General features: G+C 45.3%; 1 protein-coding gene across 2 annotated transcripts in view; it reads left to right on the forward strand.

Annotated features, from left to right (window-relative positions):
- The window catches only part of SPAG9 (sperm associated antigen 9), a 262,243-nt gene that overhangs the window by 118,387 nt on the left and 122,599 nt on the right, over positions 1-21,257 (forward strand). For both annotated transcript variants that reach the window (XM_063960919.1, XM_063960920.1), the window contains exon 3: positions 8,090-8,160. In XM_063960919.1, the coding sequence (XP_063816989.1) occupies positions 8,090-8,160 (71 nt within the window). The remainder of the gene's footprint in view (positions 1-8,089; positions 8,161-21,257) is intronic.

The raw sequence follows: 21,257 nt of genomic DNA on the forward strand, positions 1-21,257 counted from the left end.
CATTATCTCTCCAGCTAGTGGAACCCGGTGCTTGTGTGAAAAATACGGGGGACCCCTACGTCTTTTGTCCCCCGTATTTTTTGCACCAGGACCGGACGCAGAGCCCGGTGCTGGTTGTGAAAATACGGGGGATCCCTTGTCATTTTTCCCCCCGTATTTTTACAACCAGGACCGGCTCAAAGAGCCCGAGGCTGGTTATGCTTAGGAGGGGGCCCCCACACATTTTTTTTCACGATTTTTTACACACTTTTGTGCCGTCCAAAAAGTCGAATCCAGGACGCACACTATCGTCAATTGGTCCGTTTTTCGACAGCGGGACTGTCGAATCCGTTTTTTATTGAATATGTCGAATTCGGGTCCCGGCGGGAGGGTGTATGACTGTCGAATTGTGTCTAATTTAAAAACGGTCGAATTCCAGCCAGTGTTCAACCGCAGTTGCATATACCCCTTCGTGTCCTGTGGGTGAAAAACGCTATAGAAATAATATCATTAGTATTATAAATGAGGAAATCACAGTAAATCACAGGTACATAGATAATATTTAGCATTTATGTTGAACTTGGTCTTGTAGCCCTACTTGGTCAGAAACAACCTGTATATGTGGTTTTGTCACATTGACTTAAAGTGCTGCCATAGGTGAATGGTATTACTTAGAACCCCTGTTATGGCAAATATAAATAATTTAATTGGTGTTTAGGAATTGCCAAAATGTTTTTTAGGACTTGTTCAAATTAAATGTTTCTGTTCGCTGTGCATTTGCTAATAGAAGGCAAGTGAATGTTGACCAGATACCCAACATACGATTGTGTTCTTACTGCTTTTTATAAACCGTTTAATATGTATACACAGTCATTCTATAGTCATGGATGGCAGAAAGCCCTCCTCGTATAGTGTGAAAGTAAAGGCCCCCAAACATCAGCACTCACAAGAAAACAATCTGCAGATTCTGAGATTATTCCCAGATTTAAAGCTTCCTCAATCCACCAATCTGCGCCCATACATTACAGATATTTTTCATGGATTTGAAGATCATTTTCAGCAAACACAGATCTGCCAATCTTGAAAGGCTCACCAGTTTACTAGAAACGGTCTGCAAACCTGCTGATTGTTACCGTACATTAGCTATCTACAGTATAGCCCCAATTGATATGTGAAACCCAACATTTTGGACAACCTGATTTATCAATCCCAATCACTTTTTTTTTTTTGGTTGGAATCTGCAATCTATGAACCCACCCCATACATTGCCAATTTATTTGTACAATCATCTGCAAAACTCCATATTGCCCCAATTGATTGCTTTAGACTGCTCTTCTATTCACTCATTTTATCACTATCATATGGTTGAAACGATTAAGAATTTTTATATTATTATAAAAGGTGAATCTGAGAACCGCAATGGCAGTTAAATGCTCTTTTCAAAGCAAAATCACATTTAACATAGAGGTCTCTCCTCTTCATACAATTTTTAGATGAAGTATCAAAGTATGAATTGGCCGCAGGACTGCTTGAATGTAAAGATTGATTTATCCAGATGATTTATATTGCTCCATTATACTGTCTAATTTTTTTCCTAGTTACTTAGTTTCATTTTTTTTTAACTATAGAACAATTATTTTATCATTAACGTATGAATGTTTTATATGATTACTTTGATAATCATGTTGATTTGGGTTGTGATACAGATGATAGACATTAAAAAGAGAGACAGTCATTCAATTGTAAAATGTCGAAGGTCGACGGTCAAAAGTTCGACACACACAAAAATTTGGGTTTTGTTTTTAGACACTTTTTTTACCCCAATTTGTTGAACGCGTTTGCTTGCCACGCTTCCCTCTGCTCTGCTTCGCTCACCACAAGGTTACTAATGGTGATAGTTTGTGACATGGATAGTCTATTTTGATAAAATGCGTCCCCTCGCGGGATGGCTTCGCTCGCCACGCTTTGAGCTCGGTGGCTCGCTCTGCTCCGTTTCGCTCGCCACAAGGTTATTAAAGGTGATAGTTTGTGACATGGATAGTAAATGCAGCGAAAGTTATAATTTAAAAAAAACAAACGAACCTTCAAGAACATGTGTCGATCTTTTGACCATCGACCCTTTTGGCTGTTGACCTTTTGACCCTGTTGACCTAATGCATGTCGACCATTAGTGGTCGACCTATTGACTGTAGACCTTTTTAGTGTAGATCTATAGACCAGATACCGTGGATTTATATAACCTCTTCTTCGTCAATGAGCTTTGAGCACCCACTGTAAGCATTTTACATTTCTCTGACGTCCTAGTGGATGCTGGGGACTCCGTCAGGACCATGGGGAATAGCGGCTCCGCAGGAGACAGGGCACAAAATTTAAAAGTTTGACCACTAGGTGGTGTGTACTGGCTCCTCCCCCTATGACCCTCCTCCAAGCCTCAGTTAGGTTTTTGTGCCCGTCCGAGCAGGGTGCAATCTAGGTGGCTCTCATAAAGAGCTGCTTAGAGTAAAAGTTTTGATAGTTTTATTATTTTCAGTGAGTCCTGCTGGCAACAGGCTCACTGCAACGAGGGACCTAGGGGAGAAGAAGTGAACTCACCTGCGTGCAGGATGGATTTGCTTCTTAGGCTACTGGACACTAGCTCCAGAGGGACGATCACAGGTACAGCCTGGATGGGTCACCGGAGCCGCGCCGCCGACCCCCTTGCAGATGCCGAAGTAAGAAGAGGTCCAGAAACGGCGGCTGAAGGCTTTTCAGTCTTCATGAGGTAGCGCACAGCACTGCAGCTGTGCGCCATTGCGCTCAGGCACACTTCACACCGGCGGTCACTGAGGGTGCAGGGCGCTGGGGGGGGGCGCCCTGGGCAGCAATGTTAATACCTTTCTGGCTAAAAAGAATACATCACATATAGTCCATGAGGCTATATGGATGTATTTCACCCCTGCCAGGTCTCAGAAAAACCGGGAGAAGAGCCCGCCGGAATAGGGGGCGGGGCCTATCTCCTCAGCACACAGCGCCATTTTCCTACACAGCTCCGCTGCTAGGAAGGCTCCCAGGCTCTCCCCTGCACTGCACTACAGAAACAGGGTAAAAAACAGAGAGGGGGGGCATTTTTTAGCGATATTATATATATTTAAGCAGCTATAAGGAAACAACACTTATATAAGGTTGTTCCTATATAATTATAGCGCTTTGGTGTGTGCTGGCAAACTCTCCCTCTGTCTCCCCAAAGGGCTAGTGGGGTCCTGTCTTCTATCAGAGCATTCCCTGTGTGTCTGCTGTGTGTCGGTACGTGTGTGTCGACATGTATGAGGACGATGTTGGTGTGGAGGCGGAGCAATTGCCGGTAATGGTGATGTCACCCCCTAGGGAGTCGACACCGGAATGGATGGCTTTGTTTATGGAATTACGTGATAATGTCAGCACGCTGCAAAAGTCGGTTGACGACATGAGACGACCGGCAAACCAGTTAGTACCTGTACAGGCGTCTCAAACACCGTCAGGGGCTGTAAAACGCCCTTTGCCTCAGTCGGTCGACACAGACCCAGACACGGACACCGAATCTAGTGTCGACGGTGAAGAAACAAACGTATTTTCCAGTAGGGCACGTTATATGATCACGGCAATGAAGGAGGCTTTGCATATCTCTGATACTGCAAGTACCACAAAAAGGGGTATTATGTGGGGTCTGAAAAAACTACCTGTAGTTTTTCCTGAATCAGAGGAATTGAATGACGTGTGTGATGAAGCGTGGGTTACCCCTGATAAAAAACTGCTAATTTCAAAGAAGTTATTGGCGTTATACCCTTTCCCGCCAGAGGTTAGGGCGCGCTGGGAAACACCCCCTAGGGTGGACAAGGCGCTCACACGTTTATCCAAACAAGTGGCGTTACCGTCTCCTGATACGGCCGCCCTCAAGGATCCAGCTGATAGGAGGCTGGAAAATACTCTAAAAAGTATATACACACATACTGGTGTTATACTGCGACCAGCAATCGCCTCAGCCTGGATGTGCAGTGCTGGGGTGGCTTGGTCGGATTCCCTGACTGAAAATATTGATACCCTGGATAGGGACAGTATTTTATTGACTATAGAGCAATTAAAGGATGCATTCCTTTATATGCGAGATGCACAGAGGGATATCTGCACTCTGGCATCAAGAGTAAGTGTGATGTCCATATCTGCCAGAAGAAGTCTATGGACACGACAGTGGTCAGGCGATGCGGATTCCAAACGGCATATGGGAGTATTGCCGTATAAAGGGGAGGAATTATTTGGGGTCGGTCTATCGGATTTGGTAGCCACGGCAACAGCCGGGAAGTCCACCTTTTTACCTCAAGTCCTCTCCCAGCAGAAAAAGACGCAGTCTTTTCAGCCGCAGTCCTTTCGTTCCTATAAGAACAAGCGAGCAAAAGGACATTCATATTTGCCCCGAGGCAAAGGAAAGGGTAAGAGACTGCAGCAAGCAGCCCCTTCCCAGGAGCAGAAGTCCTCCCCGGCTTCTGCAAAGGCCTCAGCATGACGCTGGGACCTTACAAGCGGACTCAGGGGCGGTGGGGGGTCGCCTCAAGAATTTCAGCGCACAGTGGGCTCACTCGCAGGTGGACCCCTGGATCCTGCAGGTAGTATCTCAGGGTTACAGGTTGGAATTCGAGAAGTCTCCCCCTCGCCGGTTCCTAAAATCTGCTTTGCCAACGTCTCCCTCAGACAGGGCGACGGTATTGGAAGCCATTCACAAGCTGTATTCTCAGCAGGTGATAATCAAGGTACCCCTTCTACAACAGGGAAAGGGGTATTACTCCACGCTATTTGTGGTACCGAAGCCGGACGGCTCGGTAAGACCTATTCTAAATCTGAAATCTCTGAACCTGTACATACAAAAATTCAAGTTCAAGATGGAGTCACTCAGAGCAGTGATAGCGAATCTGGAAGAAGGGGATTTTATGGTGTCCTTGGACATCAAGGATGCTTACCTTCATGTCCCAATTTGCCCTTCACACCAAGGGTACCTCAGGTTCGTGGTACAAAACTGTCATTATCAGTTTCAGACGCTGCCGTTTGGATTGTCCACGGCACCTAGGGTCTTTACCAAGGTAATGGCCGAAATGATGATCCTTCTTCGAAGAGAAGGCGTATTAATTATCCCTTACTTGGACGACCTCCTCTGCTTCAGGGTCAGCCGGTGTTGATCCAGTCGGACAACATCACGGCAGTCGCCCACGTAAACAGACAGGGCGGCACAAGAAGCAGGAGGGCAATGGCAGAAGCTGCAAGGATTCTTCGCTGGGCGGAAAATCATGTGATAGCACTGTCAGCAGTGTTCATCCCGGGAGTGGACAACTGGGAAGCAGACTTCCTCAGCAGACACGATCTTCACCCGGGAGAGTGGGGACTTCATCCAGAAGTCTTCCACATGATTGTAGTCCATTGGGAAAGACCAATGGTGGACATGATGGCGTCCCGCCTCAACAAAAAACTGGACAGGTATTGCGCCAGGTCAAGAGACCCTCAGGCAATAGCTGTGGACGCTCTGGTAACACCATGGGTGTACCAGTCAGTGTATGTGTTCCCTCCTCTGCCTCTCATACCCAAGGTACTGAGAATTATACGGCAAAGGGGAGTAAGAACGATACTAGTGGCTCCGGACTGGCCAAGAAGGACTTGGTACCCGGAACTTCAGGAGATGCTCACGGAAGATCCGTGGCCTCTACCTCTAAGAAGGGATCTGTTTCAGCAGGGACCGTGTCTATTCCAAGACTTACCGCGGCTGCGTTTGACGGCATGGCGGTTGAACGCCGGATCCTAAGGGAAAAAGGCATTCCGGAAGAGGTCATCCCTACCCTGGTCAAAGCCAGGAAGGAGGTGACTGCACAACATTATCACCGCATTTGGAGAAAATATGTTGCATGGTGTGAGGCCAGGAAGGCCCCGACAGAGGAATTTCAACTGGGTCGATTCCTACATTTCCTGCAAACAGGATTATCTATGGGCCTCAAATTAGGGTCCATTAAGGTTCAAATTTCGGCCCTGTCGATTTTCTTCCAGAAACAATTGGCTTCAGTTCCTGAAGTCCAGACTTTTGTAAAAGGAGTACTACATATACAGCCCCCGGTTGTGCCCCCAGTGGCACCGTGGGATCTCAATGTAGTTTTGGATTTTCTCAAATCCCATTGGTTTGAGCCACTCAAATCAGTAGATTTGAAATATCTTACATGGAAAGTAACCATGCTACTGGCCCTGGCTTCAGCCAGGAGAGTGTCGGAATTGGCGGCTTTATCGTATAAAAGCCCATATCTGATTTTCCATTCGGACAGGGCAGAATTGAGGACGCGTCCTCATTTTCTGCCTAAGGTGGTATCAGCGTTTCACCTGAACCAGCCTATTGTGGTGCCTGCGGCTACTAGCGATTTGGAGGATTCCAAGTTGCTGGACGTTGTCAGAGCATTGAAAATATATATTTCAATCAATGCCCACTCCACAAGGAAGGTGGGCTCATCTTGGGCGGCTGCCCGAGGGGTCTCGGCATTACAACTCTGCCGAGCAGCTACGTGGTCAGGGGAGAACACGTTTGTAAAATTATACAAATTTGATACCCTGGCTAAGGAGGACCTGGAGTTCTCTCATTCGGTGCTGCAGAGTCATCCGCACTCTCCCGCCCGTTTGGGAGCTTTGGTATAATCCCCATGGTCCTGACGGAGTCCCCAGCATACACTAGGACGTCAGAGAAAATAAGAATTTACTCACCGGTAATTCTATTTCTCGTAGTCCGTAGTGGATGCTGGGCGCCCATCCCAAGTGCGGATTGTCTGCAATACTTGTACATAGTTATTGTTACAAAAAAATCGGGTTGTTTATTGTTGTGAGCCATCTTTTCAGAGGCTCCTACATTATCATACTGTTAACTGGGTTCAGATCACAAGTTGTACGGTGTGATTGGTGTGGCTGGTATGAGTCTTACCCGGGATTCAAAATCCTTCCTTATTGTGTACGCTCGTCCGGGCACAGTATCCTAACTGAGGCTTGGAGGAGGGTCATAGGGGGAGGAGCCAGTACACACCACCTAGTGGTCAAACTTTTAAATTTTGTGCCCTGTCTCCTGCGGAGCCACTATTCCCCATGGTCCTGACGGAGTCCCCAGCATCCACTACGGACTACGAGAAATAGAATTACCGGTGAGTAAATTCTTATTTTTTTTTGGTGTCTGTGTGAAATTATTGTAGCACTGTTTCTACGTTACGCTTGATGGAAATCTCTGCTGAATAGTCCGTTCTAGTAGTATGAAATTCCATCATCTTCAGCCTGTCTACTATGATGTGGGAGAAAAATATGGTGCATAATTTTAGGGCCCTCTCACCCTCCTCTCCACAGGTTTTTGTAACTAAAGTGTTTTACCTTTTTGTGCCCCAAGTCCTGTTTTTATTTTAATGCGGCGTTTCGCAGTCTGGAGCAGACTATACATAGATTGTATCATTCATTATTCTTAGAAGTGGTAATTCCGTTCATTGCTTAAAAGTAGCTATGTGAGGAGTAATGTAATCCATTCTGTGGGATGATGGTCAGCATTCAGTCTGTCAATTATCTGTGGACTGGTGCCCCTTGATTGGAAACTAAATTCACCTTCATATAAAGCTAAATCTGTAAATTCAATTTTGTTAATTTTTATACTGAGAAATGTTCTTGGGTACAAAATATTTTGTTCTTATAACACAGCAGTGTACACTTCTAGGTGTCCTTCACTTCTCAGATACAGATTAGCAATGTCTGTAGCAAAAAAAAAAAAAAAAGAGCTCAACATACACTTATCCTCCTGTTTTAGCGTGCCACGGACTTTGCTGCTTAGCTTGCGCCAAAATACTATTCCTAAGTAACTAGTGCACTATGTGTGGCCTGAGACGCAAAACTGTTGAACAAGTAACAACGTGTCTGAAAAAGAACGCAGCACGGGGGTTGTGCCAGGTGTCTCACGCCATATGGGGGTGGGCTAAAGGGGTAAGTGCATGAGAACACATCTGTGTGTGTAACTATATATGTGTGTAATATTACTATTATTTTTTTATTTAATTTTTTTAATTTGGCTGTATAGTGTGAATTAAACTGGTAATCTGTTTTCTTTCAGTTAGCCGCCTGGAAGAGAGAGAGGCGGAGCTGAAGAAGGAATATAACTCCCTCCACCAGAGACATTCAGAGGTAAATCGGCCATCCTTAACTCCTTATGAGCATTCGCTCTGTGGTTTGTTTGTGTTTTTTTGAGGGGGGAAGGGAGGGATTGTGGTGTTACAAGGAAATAGTAAAAATAGGTTTATTTGTGAAACTAGTAAAACTGCTCATAATTTTTATGCCAAATCCAGTTTTGGTTGGTGCAGCCAAACTTAAATGGTTTTAATATATTTTCAAGTTTGGCAAAAACATTAAAATTGGCAGCATTCACTTTCATGGTGTAAAATTGTATAGGGCCTTAGGTACTTTACTGTGCAAATAAACTAGAGGGGCATGGAGAGCTTGGTATCCAGCATCCACTACAGGTGAAACTCAGAAAATTAAAATATCGTGCAAAAGTTAATTTATTTCAGTAATTCAACTTAAAAGGTGAAACTAATATATAGACTCATTACAAGCAAAGTGAGATATTTCAAGTCTTTATTTGTTATAATTTTGATGATTGTGGCTTACAGTTTAAGAAAACCCCAAATCCAAAATCTCAGAAAATTAGATAATTACATAAAATCAATAAAAAAAAAAAAAAGATTTGAAATACAGAAATGTTGGCCCTCTGAAAAGTATAATCATGCATATGTACTCAGTACTTGGTTTGGGCCCCTTTTGTATGAATTACTGCCTCAATGCGGAGTGGCATGGATTCTATCATCCCGTGGCACTGCTGAGGTGTTATGGAAGACCAAGAACTGGTCTTTTGCTCAGTGGTCCAAAGTCCTCTTTTCTGATGAGAGCAAATTTTGCATCTCATTTGGAAACCAAGGTACCAGAGTATGGAGTAAGAATGGAGAGGCACACATCCAAGATGCTTGAAGTCCAGTGTGAAGTTTCCACAGTCTGTGTTGAGTTGAGGAGCCATGTCATCTGCTGGTGTTGGTCTACTGTGCTTTATTAAGTCCAGGGTCAACAAAGTAGTCTACCAGGACATTTTAAAGCACTTTATGCTTCCTTCAGCAGACGAACTTTATGGAGATGCTGACTTCATTTTCCAGCAGTACTTTGCACCTGCCCACACTGCCAAAAGTACCAAAACTTGGTTCAATGACCGAGCGATTACGGTGCTGGATTGGCCCGCAAACTCGCCTGACCTGAACCCCATAGGGAATCTATGGGGCATTGCCAAGAGAAAGATGAGAGACATGAGACAAAATAATGCAGAAGAGCTGAAGGCTGCTATTGAAGCATCCTGGTCTTCCATAACACCTCAGCAGTGCCACAGGCTGATAGAATCCATGCCACGCCGCATTGAGGCAGTAATTCATGCAGAAGGGGTCCAAACCAAGTACTGAGTACATATGCATGATTTTACTTTTCAGAGTGCAGACATTTCTGTATTTAAAATCCTTTTTTTATTGATTTTATGTAATTATCTAATTTTCTGAGATTTTAGATTTGGGGTATTCTTAAGCTGTAAACCACAATCATCAAAATTATAACAAATAAAGGCTTGAAATATCTCACTTTGCATGTAAAGAGTCTATATAATAAATTAATTTCACCCCTCTAAGTTGAATTACTGAAATAAATGAACTTTTGCATGATATTCTAATTTTCTGAGTTTCACCTGTATTTATTTGTCAATGTTTATGAAGTACAGATTCACTACTGTATTTTAGGTTCATAAATGACTCCCAATGAGGCTGATGCATAGTTGGACGCGCTACCATTTGCATAACGTATCTTGCTAGCATTCTTTCTGTACATGCCCTGAAATGAGCGCACACAAATGCAAGAGTGCAGTGTCGAATGGATTCTGAATGTACCCAATCTATGGAGCTTTATGAATGCACTTTAAATACATGCGGGGAAATCCAGTTAGCCCTGATACGCCACTGCGGCTTATTGGGGATTTTCTTTCAGCTGTCTCGCGCAGGCGAAAATATTTTTTTTTTTACCACCGATCTAATTAGATAGCCTGTAGTAAAAAAAAAATGTAATATTGGGGGAAAATGGCAAAGAACTGACTTTTTCACACCCAATGTTTTATCGTGGGTAATTGTATACTCCCCCATAAGACAATGGGGATAATTCTGAGTTGATCACAGCAGGAACTTTGTTAGCAGTTGGGCAAAAACATGTGCACTGCAGGGGAGGCAGATATAACATGTGCAGAGAGAGTTAGATTTGAGTGGGTTATTTTGTTTCTGTGCAGGGTAAATACTGTCTGCTTTATTTTTACACTGCAATTTAGATTTCAGATTGAACACACCACACCCAAATCTCTCTCTCTCTCTGCACATGTTATATCTGCCTCCCCTGCAGTGCACATGGTTTTGCCCAACTGCTAACAAAGTTCCTGCTACGATCAACTCGGAATTACCCCCAATATGTAGCACAGTAGCTTTGAAAAGTATTAATGAATGCTTTTCTAATTCTCTGTTAAAACCAGGATAGAGTAGAAGGTTTTGATTACTTTGTCTTTCAATGTCCATGTGTTCAAGCCCCAAATCTGTGCTTATTTAGTATAAGCTGATGTTTTCCTTGATTTATATTGAACTTCTTATGGGCCGTACACACTATGCAATATCAAATGCTAAAAAGTTAGTCCACTTATCTTACGTGTTGCGCCACAATGCACAGGGCCGCCTCGTGACTACCACAACCAAAAAGAGTGTCTCTCCAAAAACACAATGGCAAACAAATACAAGATACAAAAGTATGGCTGCGGAAAACACCTGGCGCCCAAATGAATTTTTCCTTATTTAAATAAATATTAAAAGAATACAACCCTCCAAATGGGAAGAAACGTCCACTCCTGAATTCTCCCAGATCCTCCTCTTAACGAGTATCCTTGTCAGGACAGCATATAGAACAGAGGGGAGAGGGGGGCCACATGTGTAATACAGTTTTAATACAACACACAATGACAGATGAAATACAATGAACACAAAGTGATGGTATCAAACATCCACGTGTGTGAGCCACAGAGGAAATGAATGCAACAATTACCAGAGCGATTGAGAACCCACAAAAAGTTCTCAATCAAGTTCTTAAGTACCAGATTCCGCCCGGGCAGGTGACTGGAAATACCCTGGTCCTTGGATCAGCATGCACCTCCGCTGGACACAGACCACTGGAGTCGTAGGAAGCCGACGCGTTTCAACTCCTTTCCGGAGTCTTTTTCAAGGCAGGATACCATCTTTCGTTTCCCTCTTGAGTATTTAACATGTTTAATGTCCAATCGCATGCAGCGCTGTCTCGTTATGATACGTTTCTCCCGGTGTGTGTCCGCCGTCGGGTTGCCATGGATACCGGAAGTGTGATTCCGTCACTTCCGCTCTCACGTCTCTTTGTATGTTACCAGGGCAACCCAGCGTATCAATGCGTCCGTCCGTGCACCATCCACACTTGGGTTGTCATGGCAACTAGATATCCACAACGGTCTTTCCTTGTAGTAGTTTACACTGGCTAACAGGCCGCTGTCAGGACGGGCCATATATAGCTCAGATGGACTCCAATGAATCATATCAGGTGTGCGCTTGAGAGTCCTATGGACTGGAATGGTAACATACAAAGAGACGTGAGAGCGGAAGTGACGGAATCACACTTCCGGTATCCATGGCAACCCGACGGCGGACACACACCGGGAGAAACGTATCATAACGAGACAGCGCTGCATGCGATTGGACATTAAACATGTTAAATACTCAAGAGGGAAACGAAAGATGGTATCCTGCCTTGAAAAAGACTCCGGAAAGGAGTTGAAACGCGTCGGCTTCCTACGACTCCAGTGGTCTGTGTCCAGCGGAGGTGCATGCTGATCCAAGGACCAGGGTATTTCCAGTCACCTGCCCGGGCGGAATCTGGTACTTAAGAACTTGATTGAGAACTTTTTGTGGGTTCTCAATCGCTCTGGTAATTGTTGCATTCATTTCCTCTGTGGCTCACACACGTGGATGTTTGATACCATCACTTTGTGTTCATTGTATTTCATCTGTCATTGTGTGTTGTATTAAAACTGTATTACACATGTGGCCCCCCTCTCCCCTCTGTTCTATATGCTGTCCTGACAAGGATACTCGTTAAGAGGAGGATCTGGGAGAATTCAGGAGTGGACGTTTCTTCCCATTTGGAGGGTTGTATTCTTTTAATATTTATTTAAATAAGGAAAAATTCATTTGGGCGCCAGGTGTTTTCCGCAGCCATACTTTTGTATCTTACACTATGCAATATCACAGATGATCTAGCTCATTTTCAGCCTTCTGAGCTAAATCGTTTGTGATATCGCCAAGTGTGCATGTTACGGATGATGATCGTTATCGTCCCCCTCAGTCAGCTGTGCATGCAGCTCAATTTGGACATATCGTCCAAAACTGCATGCACGGGCCAGCCGCGGCATGACATCACTGTACGATATCGCTTGTGATATCATGCAGTGTGTATGCACAATGTCTGCGGCCCAGGAGGGGAGGACAAACACTGTGCGATATCACTCATGGAGCATATCGCCTAGTGTGTACAGACCATTAGTATTACATGGACCGGCTATTCAACATTTGATATGTTTAAAACCTTAAACGTAGTACAGGTTGAGTATCCCTTATCCAAAATGCTTGGGACCAGAGGTATTTTGGATATCGGATTTTTCCGTATTTTGGAATAATTGCATACCATAATGAGATATCATGGCAATGGGACCTAAATCCAAGCACAGAATGCATTTATGTTTCATTTACACCTTATACACACAGCCTGAAGGTAATTTTAGCCAACATTTTTTATAACTTTGTGCATTAAACAAAGTGTGTGTACATTCACACAATTCATTTATGTTTCATATACACCTTATATACACAGTCTGAAGGTCATTTAATACAATATTTGTAATAACTGTGTGTATTAAACAAAGTTTGTGTACATTGAGCCATCAGAAAACAAAAGTTTCACTATCTCACTCTCGCTCAAAAAAGTCTGTATTTCGGAATATTCCGTATATCGGATATTTGGATATGGGATACTCAACCTGTAGTCATATTACCACCTGTTGTGCACAGTTAGTATAATTACTGATCATTTACTATAGAAATAATTTAGTGGTGCACCATTAGTCCCTAAAACCTGGCTTGTGGGTATCTGTTAGGGAGGCCAATCCCGGGATTGGGATCCTGGGATTTAGGCCCAAAAATCCCGGGATTCACTGGATTACATTGCGCATGTGCAGGGAAGGTGGGTGTAAGGCAGCCATGGACACACGCTGAACACGGCGGCACTTCAAATGTAGCGCCGGCCTCCAGCCAATCAGAGCTGGCGGACCAGCAGCCAATCGGGGAAGCTGCCGCAGCAGCGGCGGCCAATCAGGAGCGACTGCTGCGGCAGCTTCCCTGATTTGCTGCCAAGCTCTGGTTGGCTGGCGGCCGGCGCTTCATTTGAAATGCCTCCGCGTTCAGTGTGTCCATGGCTGCCGCCCACCTAATAGTAAGTAGTATTACTTACACCCACCCTCCCTCCATGCAGTGCTTTCTAACAGCCTCCCTCCTGCGCTGCTACCTACACCCTCCCTCCCGCGCAGCTACCTACACCCTCCCTCCCTCTCTCCCGCGCCGCTACCTACACTAACCCTTCCGCGCAGCTACCTACACCCTTCTCCACTGCCCTTCACTGATCCCTACTGCAATCCCGGGAATCCCGGGATTGAGCGTTTTTCAATCCCGAATCCCGGGATTGAAAAAACGGCCCGGGATTGGCCTCCCTAGTATCTGTACCTTCCACATGTTTTCAAGTGAAAATGGATATTCTTAAACACAGAATAATTTATTAACTAGATATAACACACTACGTTCTACTGCTGTTAAATGTGGGAAAGGGAGAGCAAATGTTCATGAGCAGAAGTACACACTAGGTGTGTGCCCCTTATTACTGTTCTTGTTTCTTAAACATATATGTACTGTGTGTATATAATTTTTTACATCAACGAGATGGGACGCAGTTAAAATGCCGGCTGTCGGGATCCTTGCATTCAGGATACCGATGTCGAAATCCCAACAGCCGACAATGCCGGTAGCCGGAATCCCGGTGCACCAGGGCTATTCCCACTTGTGGATGTCCACGACACCCATACAGTGGAAATAGATCCTGTGGCGAGCCCGCAAGGGGACTCCTTAGCGTTCGCCCCACTGCCGGCATTCTGGCGGGCAGGATCCCGCTGTCGAGATACTGACAACCGGCATCCTACCCACCGGGATACAGTATGTAACCCAACAAGATATGCAGATAAAATTAAATGAAGGACTAGTGGACTTATGCATCACATCAGATGTAGAAAACTTATATATGTGAAACTAGGAGCCTGTGTGAATTCTATAAGGAATACAGCTGAAGAATAGTAAAAGATTATTTAAGGTGTACTTTATGACTGCAGATCAATAGTATCATACATTTAATGAAAATGCCAACTTCAGTGAAGAATACTATAATACCATGTTATATATATAAAATAGTGTGGATGATAAATGTGAAAGAAGATGGTAAATAAGAAGAGATAAATGTAGTGACTGCAAATAGCACAATATATTCATTAAAACATTGGTCTTAACACACATGCACACAACATTAAAAGACACCTTTGTTCTTAATTTGTAATGCTTAAGATTACCAACCAAACCCTCTGTTTTTTTGCTAAAGCACTTCTCTCTGTGCACTTTTGCACTTCATTTTTAATACTTAATATTACCAATTAAATCCGGATGTCATTTCGCTAAAGCACTTCTCTCTATGGTAACACTTCTTCATGGGCTCACATTATGTAGACTTTTACCTGCAAGGGTTAATTGGCCTACCATCCACCTCATAGAAGATTGTTTATTGTGTTGTCTGATTCTCATTCCTGACCCAAATGGAATGCACTGTAAGCTGATTTATAGCATTGCCTGTGGAATTCCACTAAAATCAGGATTTTCTGTCTATAATGCAGACAATATACAGACCATTATACTCTTTTGATCCTACATATGTAAATGTGCCACCATTGCCATTGTACCACGATTTAATGCTCAGAAAAGGCAAAAAAAAAAAAGATTTTTGTGTGTAGAATTGCTTCGGAATGCTATTGTACACAGAAGGCCGAGTATTATAGAATCCTAAAAACAGAATTTGATGGCAGATAAGAACCACTTGGCCCCTCTAGTCTGCCTCTTTTTTTTCTTTTTTTCTTTTTTGACCTTATGGTAACCTCAAACCTTACTTGATTCTTAGTTCTTTGGAAGGATAACGTTTATGTCTATCCCAAGCATGTTTAAATTGCTCTAAGGTATTAACCTATACAACCTCTGATGGGAGGCTATTCCACTTGTCCACTACCCTTTGTGAAGTAATTTTTCCTCAAATTTCCCTTCAACTTACCTCCCTCTAGTTTCAGCTCATGTCCTCATGTTCTGATGTATCTCATTTTTTTTGAATAGAGAACCTTGTTAAAATCCCTGATATATTGGAAAGTTTGTCATGTCCCCCCTTTCCCTTCTCTTCAAACTATACATATTAACATCTTTTCTCTTACTCCCTAGAGCAGGCTTTTTCAACCAGCGTGCCGTGGCACACTAGTGTGCCACGACCAGTTGCAAGGTGTGCCACGGAGCCAGAGCAGCTTCTTGCACCTTCAGAGTTTACTGTTGGCCCAGGCACTTCTTAGAGGATCAGTCGTGCTTCGGCTGTGACATATGCCTTGATGACGCGGTGGTGTGATATCAGAGGTCACAGCCGCCGCATCTCACCACCCAGCCAGCCCACCCGCCGGCACACACATCTTCCAGTTCCTGCCTGCATCCACAGCTTTCCTTGCCCACCCACATCCACACCTGCCCGACCGCCCGCTGCTCAGTATTTGCAGCAATCCACTATGAACAACCCCCGCCACTGAGGGACAGGGGGGAGGACAGCTTACCGGTAGGGGCTAATATTTGTTATTTTATTTCTCCTGTGGGGAACAATAGGATTTATGTTTGGAGAATAAGGATTCATGGGGGGAACAATGTGAATAATTCATGTGGGGAGCAATATGATTTATGTAGGGAGCAATATGATTTATGTGGGGAGCAATGTGATTGTTTTTCCTGTGTAGGCCAATGTATGTGTGGATATTTTTTACTATGAGGGCCAATGTGTGTTTTTTGTTTTCTTCTGTGGGGAACTGATGATGTGCCTTGGCAAATTTTAAATATTGTTCGGTGTGCCGTGTATAAAAAAAGGTTGAAAATCACTGCCCTAGAGGATGCTGGGGTCCACACTAGTACCATGGGGTATAGACAGGTCCCTTGGGAGCCATGGGCACTTTAAGAGTTTAATAGTGTGGGCTGGCTCCTCCCTCTATGCCCCTCCTACCAGATTCAGTTTAGAAAATGTGCCCGGTGGAGCCGGTCACAGCTAGGGGAGCTCCTAGGAGTTATTTTAGATTTATCATTTTATTAAAGAGTTAGGTACAGGGAGGCTGCTGGCAACAGCCTCCCTGCTTCTTGGGACTTGGGGGGAAAGTAGGAACCAACCCTCTGAGGTTAATGGCCCCTATCTCCGCTGACAGGACACTGAGCTCCTGAGGGTGTCGATCGCAAGCCCCCGAGGCGACCGCTCGCTCCCGCAGCACTGCCGCCACCACCTAACAGAGCCAGAAAACGTTGGTGGTGAGTAGGACACCGGCACCCCAATAAGCAGGGAGCCGGTGAAAGAATGGGGCATCAGGGTGGGAGCGCAACGCTGATACTGCGCTCCGGAGGGCTCAGAGGTACTGTTGTGCTGTGCTGTGAGGGGCGCCCTGGGCCAGCACAATACCCTTACACTGGTCACAGAAGCTATCAGGGACACTGTACTGCTGCTAGCAACCATTACCTCAGACCAGTATAATCTCTAGAAGTGCGGGAAGACGTACCATTTTAGGGGGCGGAGCTTCTCCTAAGAGCTGATCCAGCACTCACCAGCGCCATTTTCTCCCTGCAGTTCAGACCACAGAGACGCTGACAGGGAGCGCTGACCCTCCACATAACTCTAGCTATACTGTGCGGTACCAGGGGGTTATAGAAGTGTGTGGGGGGGGGGGGGGAGTGTTTAATCACATTAGTGTACTGTGTAGTCTATTAAGGCTACTCAGTCAGCGCCAGGCTTTTATTCTATAACTGCCTACTGGGGTGCTGTGTGTGACGGCTCCTAAACTCTGTCTCTCTCTGAAGGTACTTGGGGGAAGCTGTGTCTGACATTTTCCTGTGTGTGTATGTTATATATCTCACATTACTATGTCTAGGGACTCTGTATCTTGTGCTGCAGAGTATGTATCTTCTCCAGAAGTGTCTATTCCATGTACACAGGAATGCAATATACTGTCTCAGCCTTCTGAATCCGAACCCCAGTGGGTGGCTTCTATTAAGGGAATGATATCCCAGATTTCATCTAGGATTGCTCATTATGAGACTGAAACACAGGTTTTGAAAAAATCTATAGAGGTGTTGTCGTATTCTGCTCCCACTACTTCCTCAAAATCCCCTGGTATATGCCCAAAAAAGCGTGCTCTTGCTCAGATAATGCAAGTCGACACAGACACCGACAGTGATACGGGAGACGGCGATGGGGATATACTGGGGGGAAGGCATCCCTTGCTAAGGTGGTGCAACTCATGATTGAGGCTATTCGGGATGTTTTACATATTGCTGACAAGGTACCTGAACAGGTTTACAGACAGTAAGAAAGCCTCCCTTACCTTCGCAGCGTCTAAGGAATTGAACGCATTATTTGAAAAACCCGGAGAAAAAAATCCAGATCGTCTAAAAAGGTGGTTTTATCTGTACCTGGGTCTACCGCGTTAAAAGAGCCGGCGGACGCAAGATTGAGACTATGCTCAAATCCATATACACTGCTTCAGGCGTGGTGCTACGGCCCACTGTTGCTTGTGCATGAATTTCTAAAGCCATAGTAAAGTGGTCAGGCACATCACTAGAGGATTTAGATACTGTGGATAGAAGTGACATTGAAATGTTCTTGCGTCACATACAGGATTCTGCAGGTTTCATGGTGGAGGCCATGAAAGACCTTGGTCATCTGAATGCACGGACATCTTCCATGGCTGTCTCAGCACGCAGGGGACTCTGGCTGCGCCAATGGTCTGCGGATGCGGAATCCAAGAAGAGTGTGGAGAACCTACCCTTCACAGGTCAGGATCTGTTTGGGAAAGCTTTGGATGCATGGATTTCCACGGCAACTGCGGGTAAGTCAACCTTTCTTCCCTCAGCCACTCCGACGAGTAAATCCTATCCTACGTCTACAGTGCAGTCCTTTCGGACCGCAAAGGTTAAAAAGTCCAAGCCCCCTTCCACTTTTTTCAGAGGTGGTCGAGGAAAATCCAGGAAACCTACACCAACAGGTTCGCAGGAACAGAAGCCTGGTTCTGTTTCTTCAAAATCCTCAGCATGACGGTGGACCTCCCAGCCTGGAGGTCAGGCAGGTGGGAGCATGTCTAAGAAATTTCAGTCAGTTCTTGGCGTCATTAGGCCTGGACCCCTGGGTACAAGATATTGTGTCCCAGGTGTACAGACTGGAGTTTCAAGAACTCCCACCTCACAGATTTTTCAAATCAGGCTTACCAGCTTTGCCGACAGAAAGGGCTATCCTACAGGAATCTTTTAAAAAATTGAAAAAGGCAAATGTAATTGTTCCAGTTCCACCTCATCTGGAAAACAAGGGTTACTACTCAAACCTCTTTGTGGTACCGAAACCGGACGGTTCGGTCAGACCAATGTTGAACCTGAAATCTTTAAACCCTTATTTGAGGGAATTCAAGTTCAAGATGGAGTTTCTGAGAGCGGTGATCTCGGGTCTGGAGGAGGGGGAATTTCTGGTATCTCTGCATATCAAGGATGCGTACCTTCACATTCCGATTTGGCCGCCTCACCGGGCTTATCTCAGATTTGCACTGTTGGACTGTCACTGTCGGTTCCAGGCACTGCCATTTGGCCTATCCACGGCACCGAGGGTGTTCACCAAAGTAATGGCAGAGATGATGCTAATCCTGCACAAGTAGGGAGTGAACATAATTCCATATCTGTACAATCTGCTAATAAAAGCATCTTCCAGGGAGAAGTTGTTGCAGAACATTGCTCTCACAACTCGACTACTCCGGGTTCATGGATGGATCCTGAATCTTCCAAAGTCGCATTTGGAGCTGACAAGGAGATTGTCTGTCTTTCCTAGGCATGGTCCTCGACACGGAAGTGTAGAGGGTGTTTCTACCAGTGGAAAAAGCGATGGTGATACAATCAATGGTCCGGGATGTCTTGAAGCCAGCCCAGGTATTGGTTCATCAGTGCATTAGCCTTTTGGGGAAGATAGTTGCCTACTACGAGGCTCTACAGTACAGAAGATTTCATGCACGGTCCTTCCAACTGGATCTCCTGTTGCCGAAAGCCAAGATTTCACTCCTTTGGTGGCTACAAATGCCTCACCTTCTCAAGGGCCGCAGGTTCAGGATTCAGAACTGGATCCTTCTAACCACGGATGCTAGTCTCAGAGTTTAGGGAGCAGTCACCCAAGGGGAAAACTTTCAAGGAAAGTGGTCAAGTCTGGAATCCATCCTTCCGATAAACATTCTGGAACTAAGAGCCGTGTACAACGGACTTCGACAGGTGGCTCATCTTCTACAAGATCAGGCCATTCAGGTGCAGTTGGACAATGTAACGACGGTGGCCTACATAAACCGACAAGGCGGAACGAAGAGCAGAGCTGCAATGTCAGAGGTGACAAAAATCCTCCTCTGGTCAGAAAGGCACTCGCTGGCGCTGTCGGCGATCTTCATTCCAGGTGTGGACATGATCTCCATCCGGGAGAGTGGGGCCTCCACCCTGAGGTGTTTGCAGAGGTGACAAGTCTTTGGGGTGTACCTCAAATCGACATGATGGCCTCCCGCCTTAACAAGAAGCTTCGCAGGTACTGTTCCAGGTCGAGAGACTCGCAGGCAGTGGCGGTGGACGCACTAGTGACTCTGTGGTTCTTCCAGTCGGTGTATGTGTTCCCTCCACTTCCACTCATCCCAAAGATTCTCAAACTTCTAAAAAGAACAAGAGTTCTGCAACATGGGCCGTTTGCTTATCAAGACTTACCACTGCTACGTTTGATAGCATGGAGCCAGATCTTAGCTCGGAAAGGTATTCCGACCAAGGTTATCCCTACCCTGATCCAGGCTAGGAAAGGAGTAACGTCTAAACATTACCATCGCATTTGGAAAAAGTATGTGTCTTGGTGTGAATCCAAGAAGTTTCCTACGGTGGAGTTTCAACTTGGGCGGTTTCTCCTCTTCCTGCAAGCAGGTGTGGCTGTGGCTGTGGGCCTACGTTTGGTCTCCATAAAGGTCCAGATTTCGGCCTTATCCATTTTCTTCCGGAAACAATTGGCTTCCCTCCCTGAGGTTCAGACTTTTTTGAAAGGGGTCCAGCCTCCCTTTGTGCCTCCTACGGCACCTTGGAATCTTAACGTGGTGTTTCAGTTCCCGCAATCGGATTGGTTCGAGCCTTTACAGGAGGTTGAGTTCAAGTTTCTCACTTGGAAGGTGGTCACACTGTTGGCATTAGCATCTGCTAGACGTGTGTCTGAATTGGGGGCTTTGTCCTACAAATGCCCCTACTTAATTTTCCATTAAGATAGAGCTGAGCTCAGGACGTGTCAGCAATTTCTTCGTCCGAACGTTGTGTCGGCTTTTCATATCAACCAACCTATTGTGGTGCCAGTGGCTACTGACTCCTCAATTACTTCAAAATCCTTGGATGTTGTAAGGGCTTTGAAGAGAACTTCTCGTCACAGAAAGTCGGACGCTCTGTTTGTCCTTTTATGATCCCAACAAGGCTGGGTGGCCTGCTTCTAAGCAGACGATTTATCGCTGGATCAGGTTTACTATCCAGCATGCTTATTCTACGGCAGGATTGCCGTGTCCAAAATCTGTTAAGGGCCACTATACTCGTAAGGCGGGTTCTTCCAGGGCGGCTGCTCGGGGTGTCTCGGCTTTACAGCTTTGCCGAGCAGCTACTTGGTCAGGATCGAACACGTTTGCTACGTTTTACAAGTTCGATACCTTGGCCTCTGAGGACCTTCAGTTTGGTCAATCTTTT

Source organism: Pseudophryne corroboree, chromosome 3 (genome assembly GCF_028390025.1).
Source record: "Pseudophryne corroboree isolate aPseCor3 chromosome 3, aPseCor3.hap2, whole genome shotgun sequence".
NCBI classification, from domain to species: Eukaryota; Metazoa; Chordata; class Amphibia; order Anura; family Myobatrachidae; genus Pseudophryne; species Pseudophryne corroboree.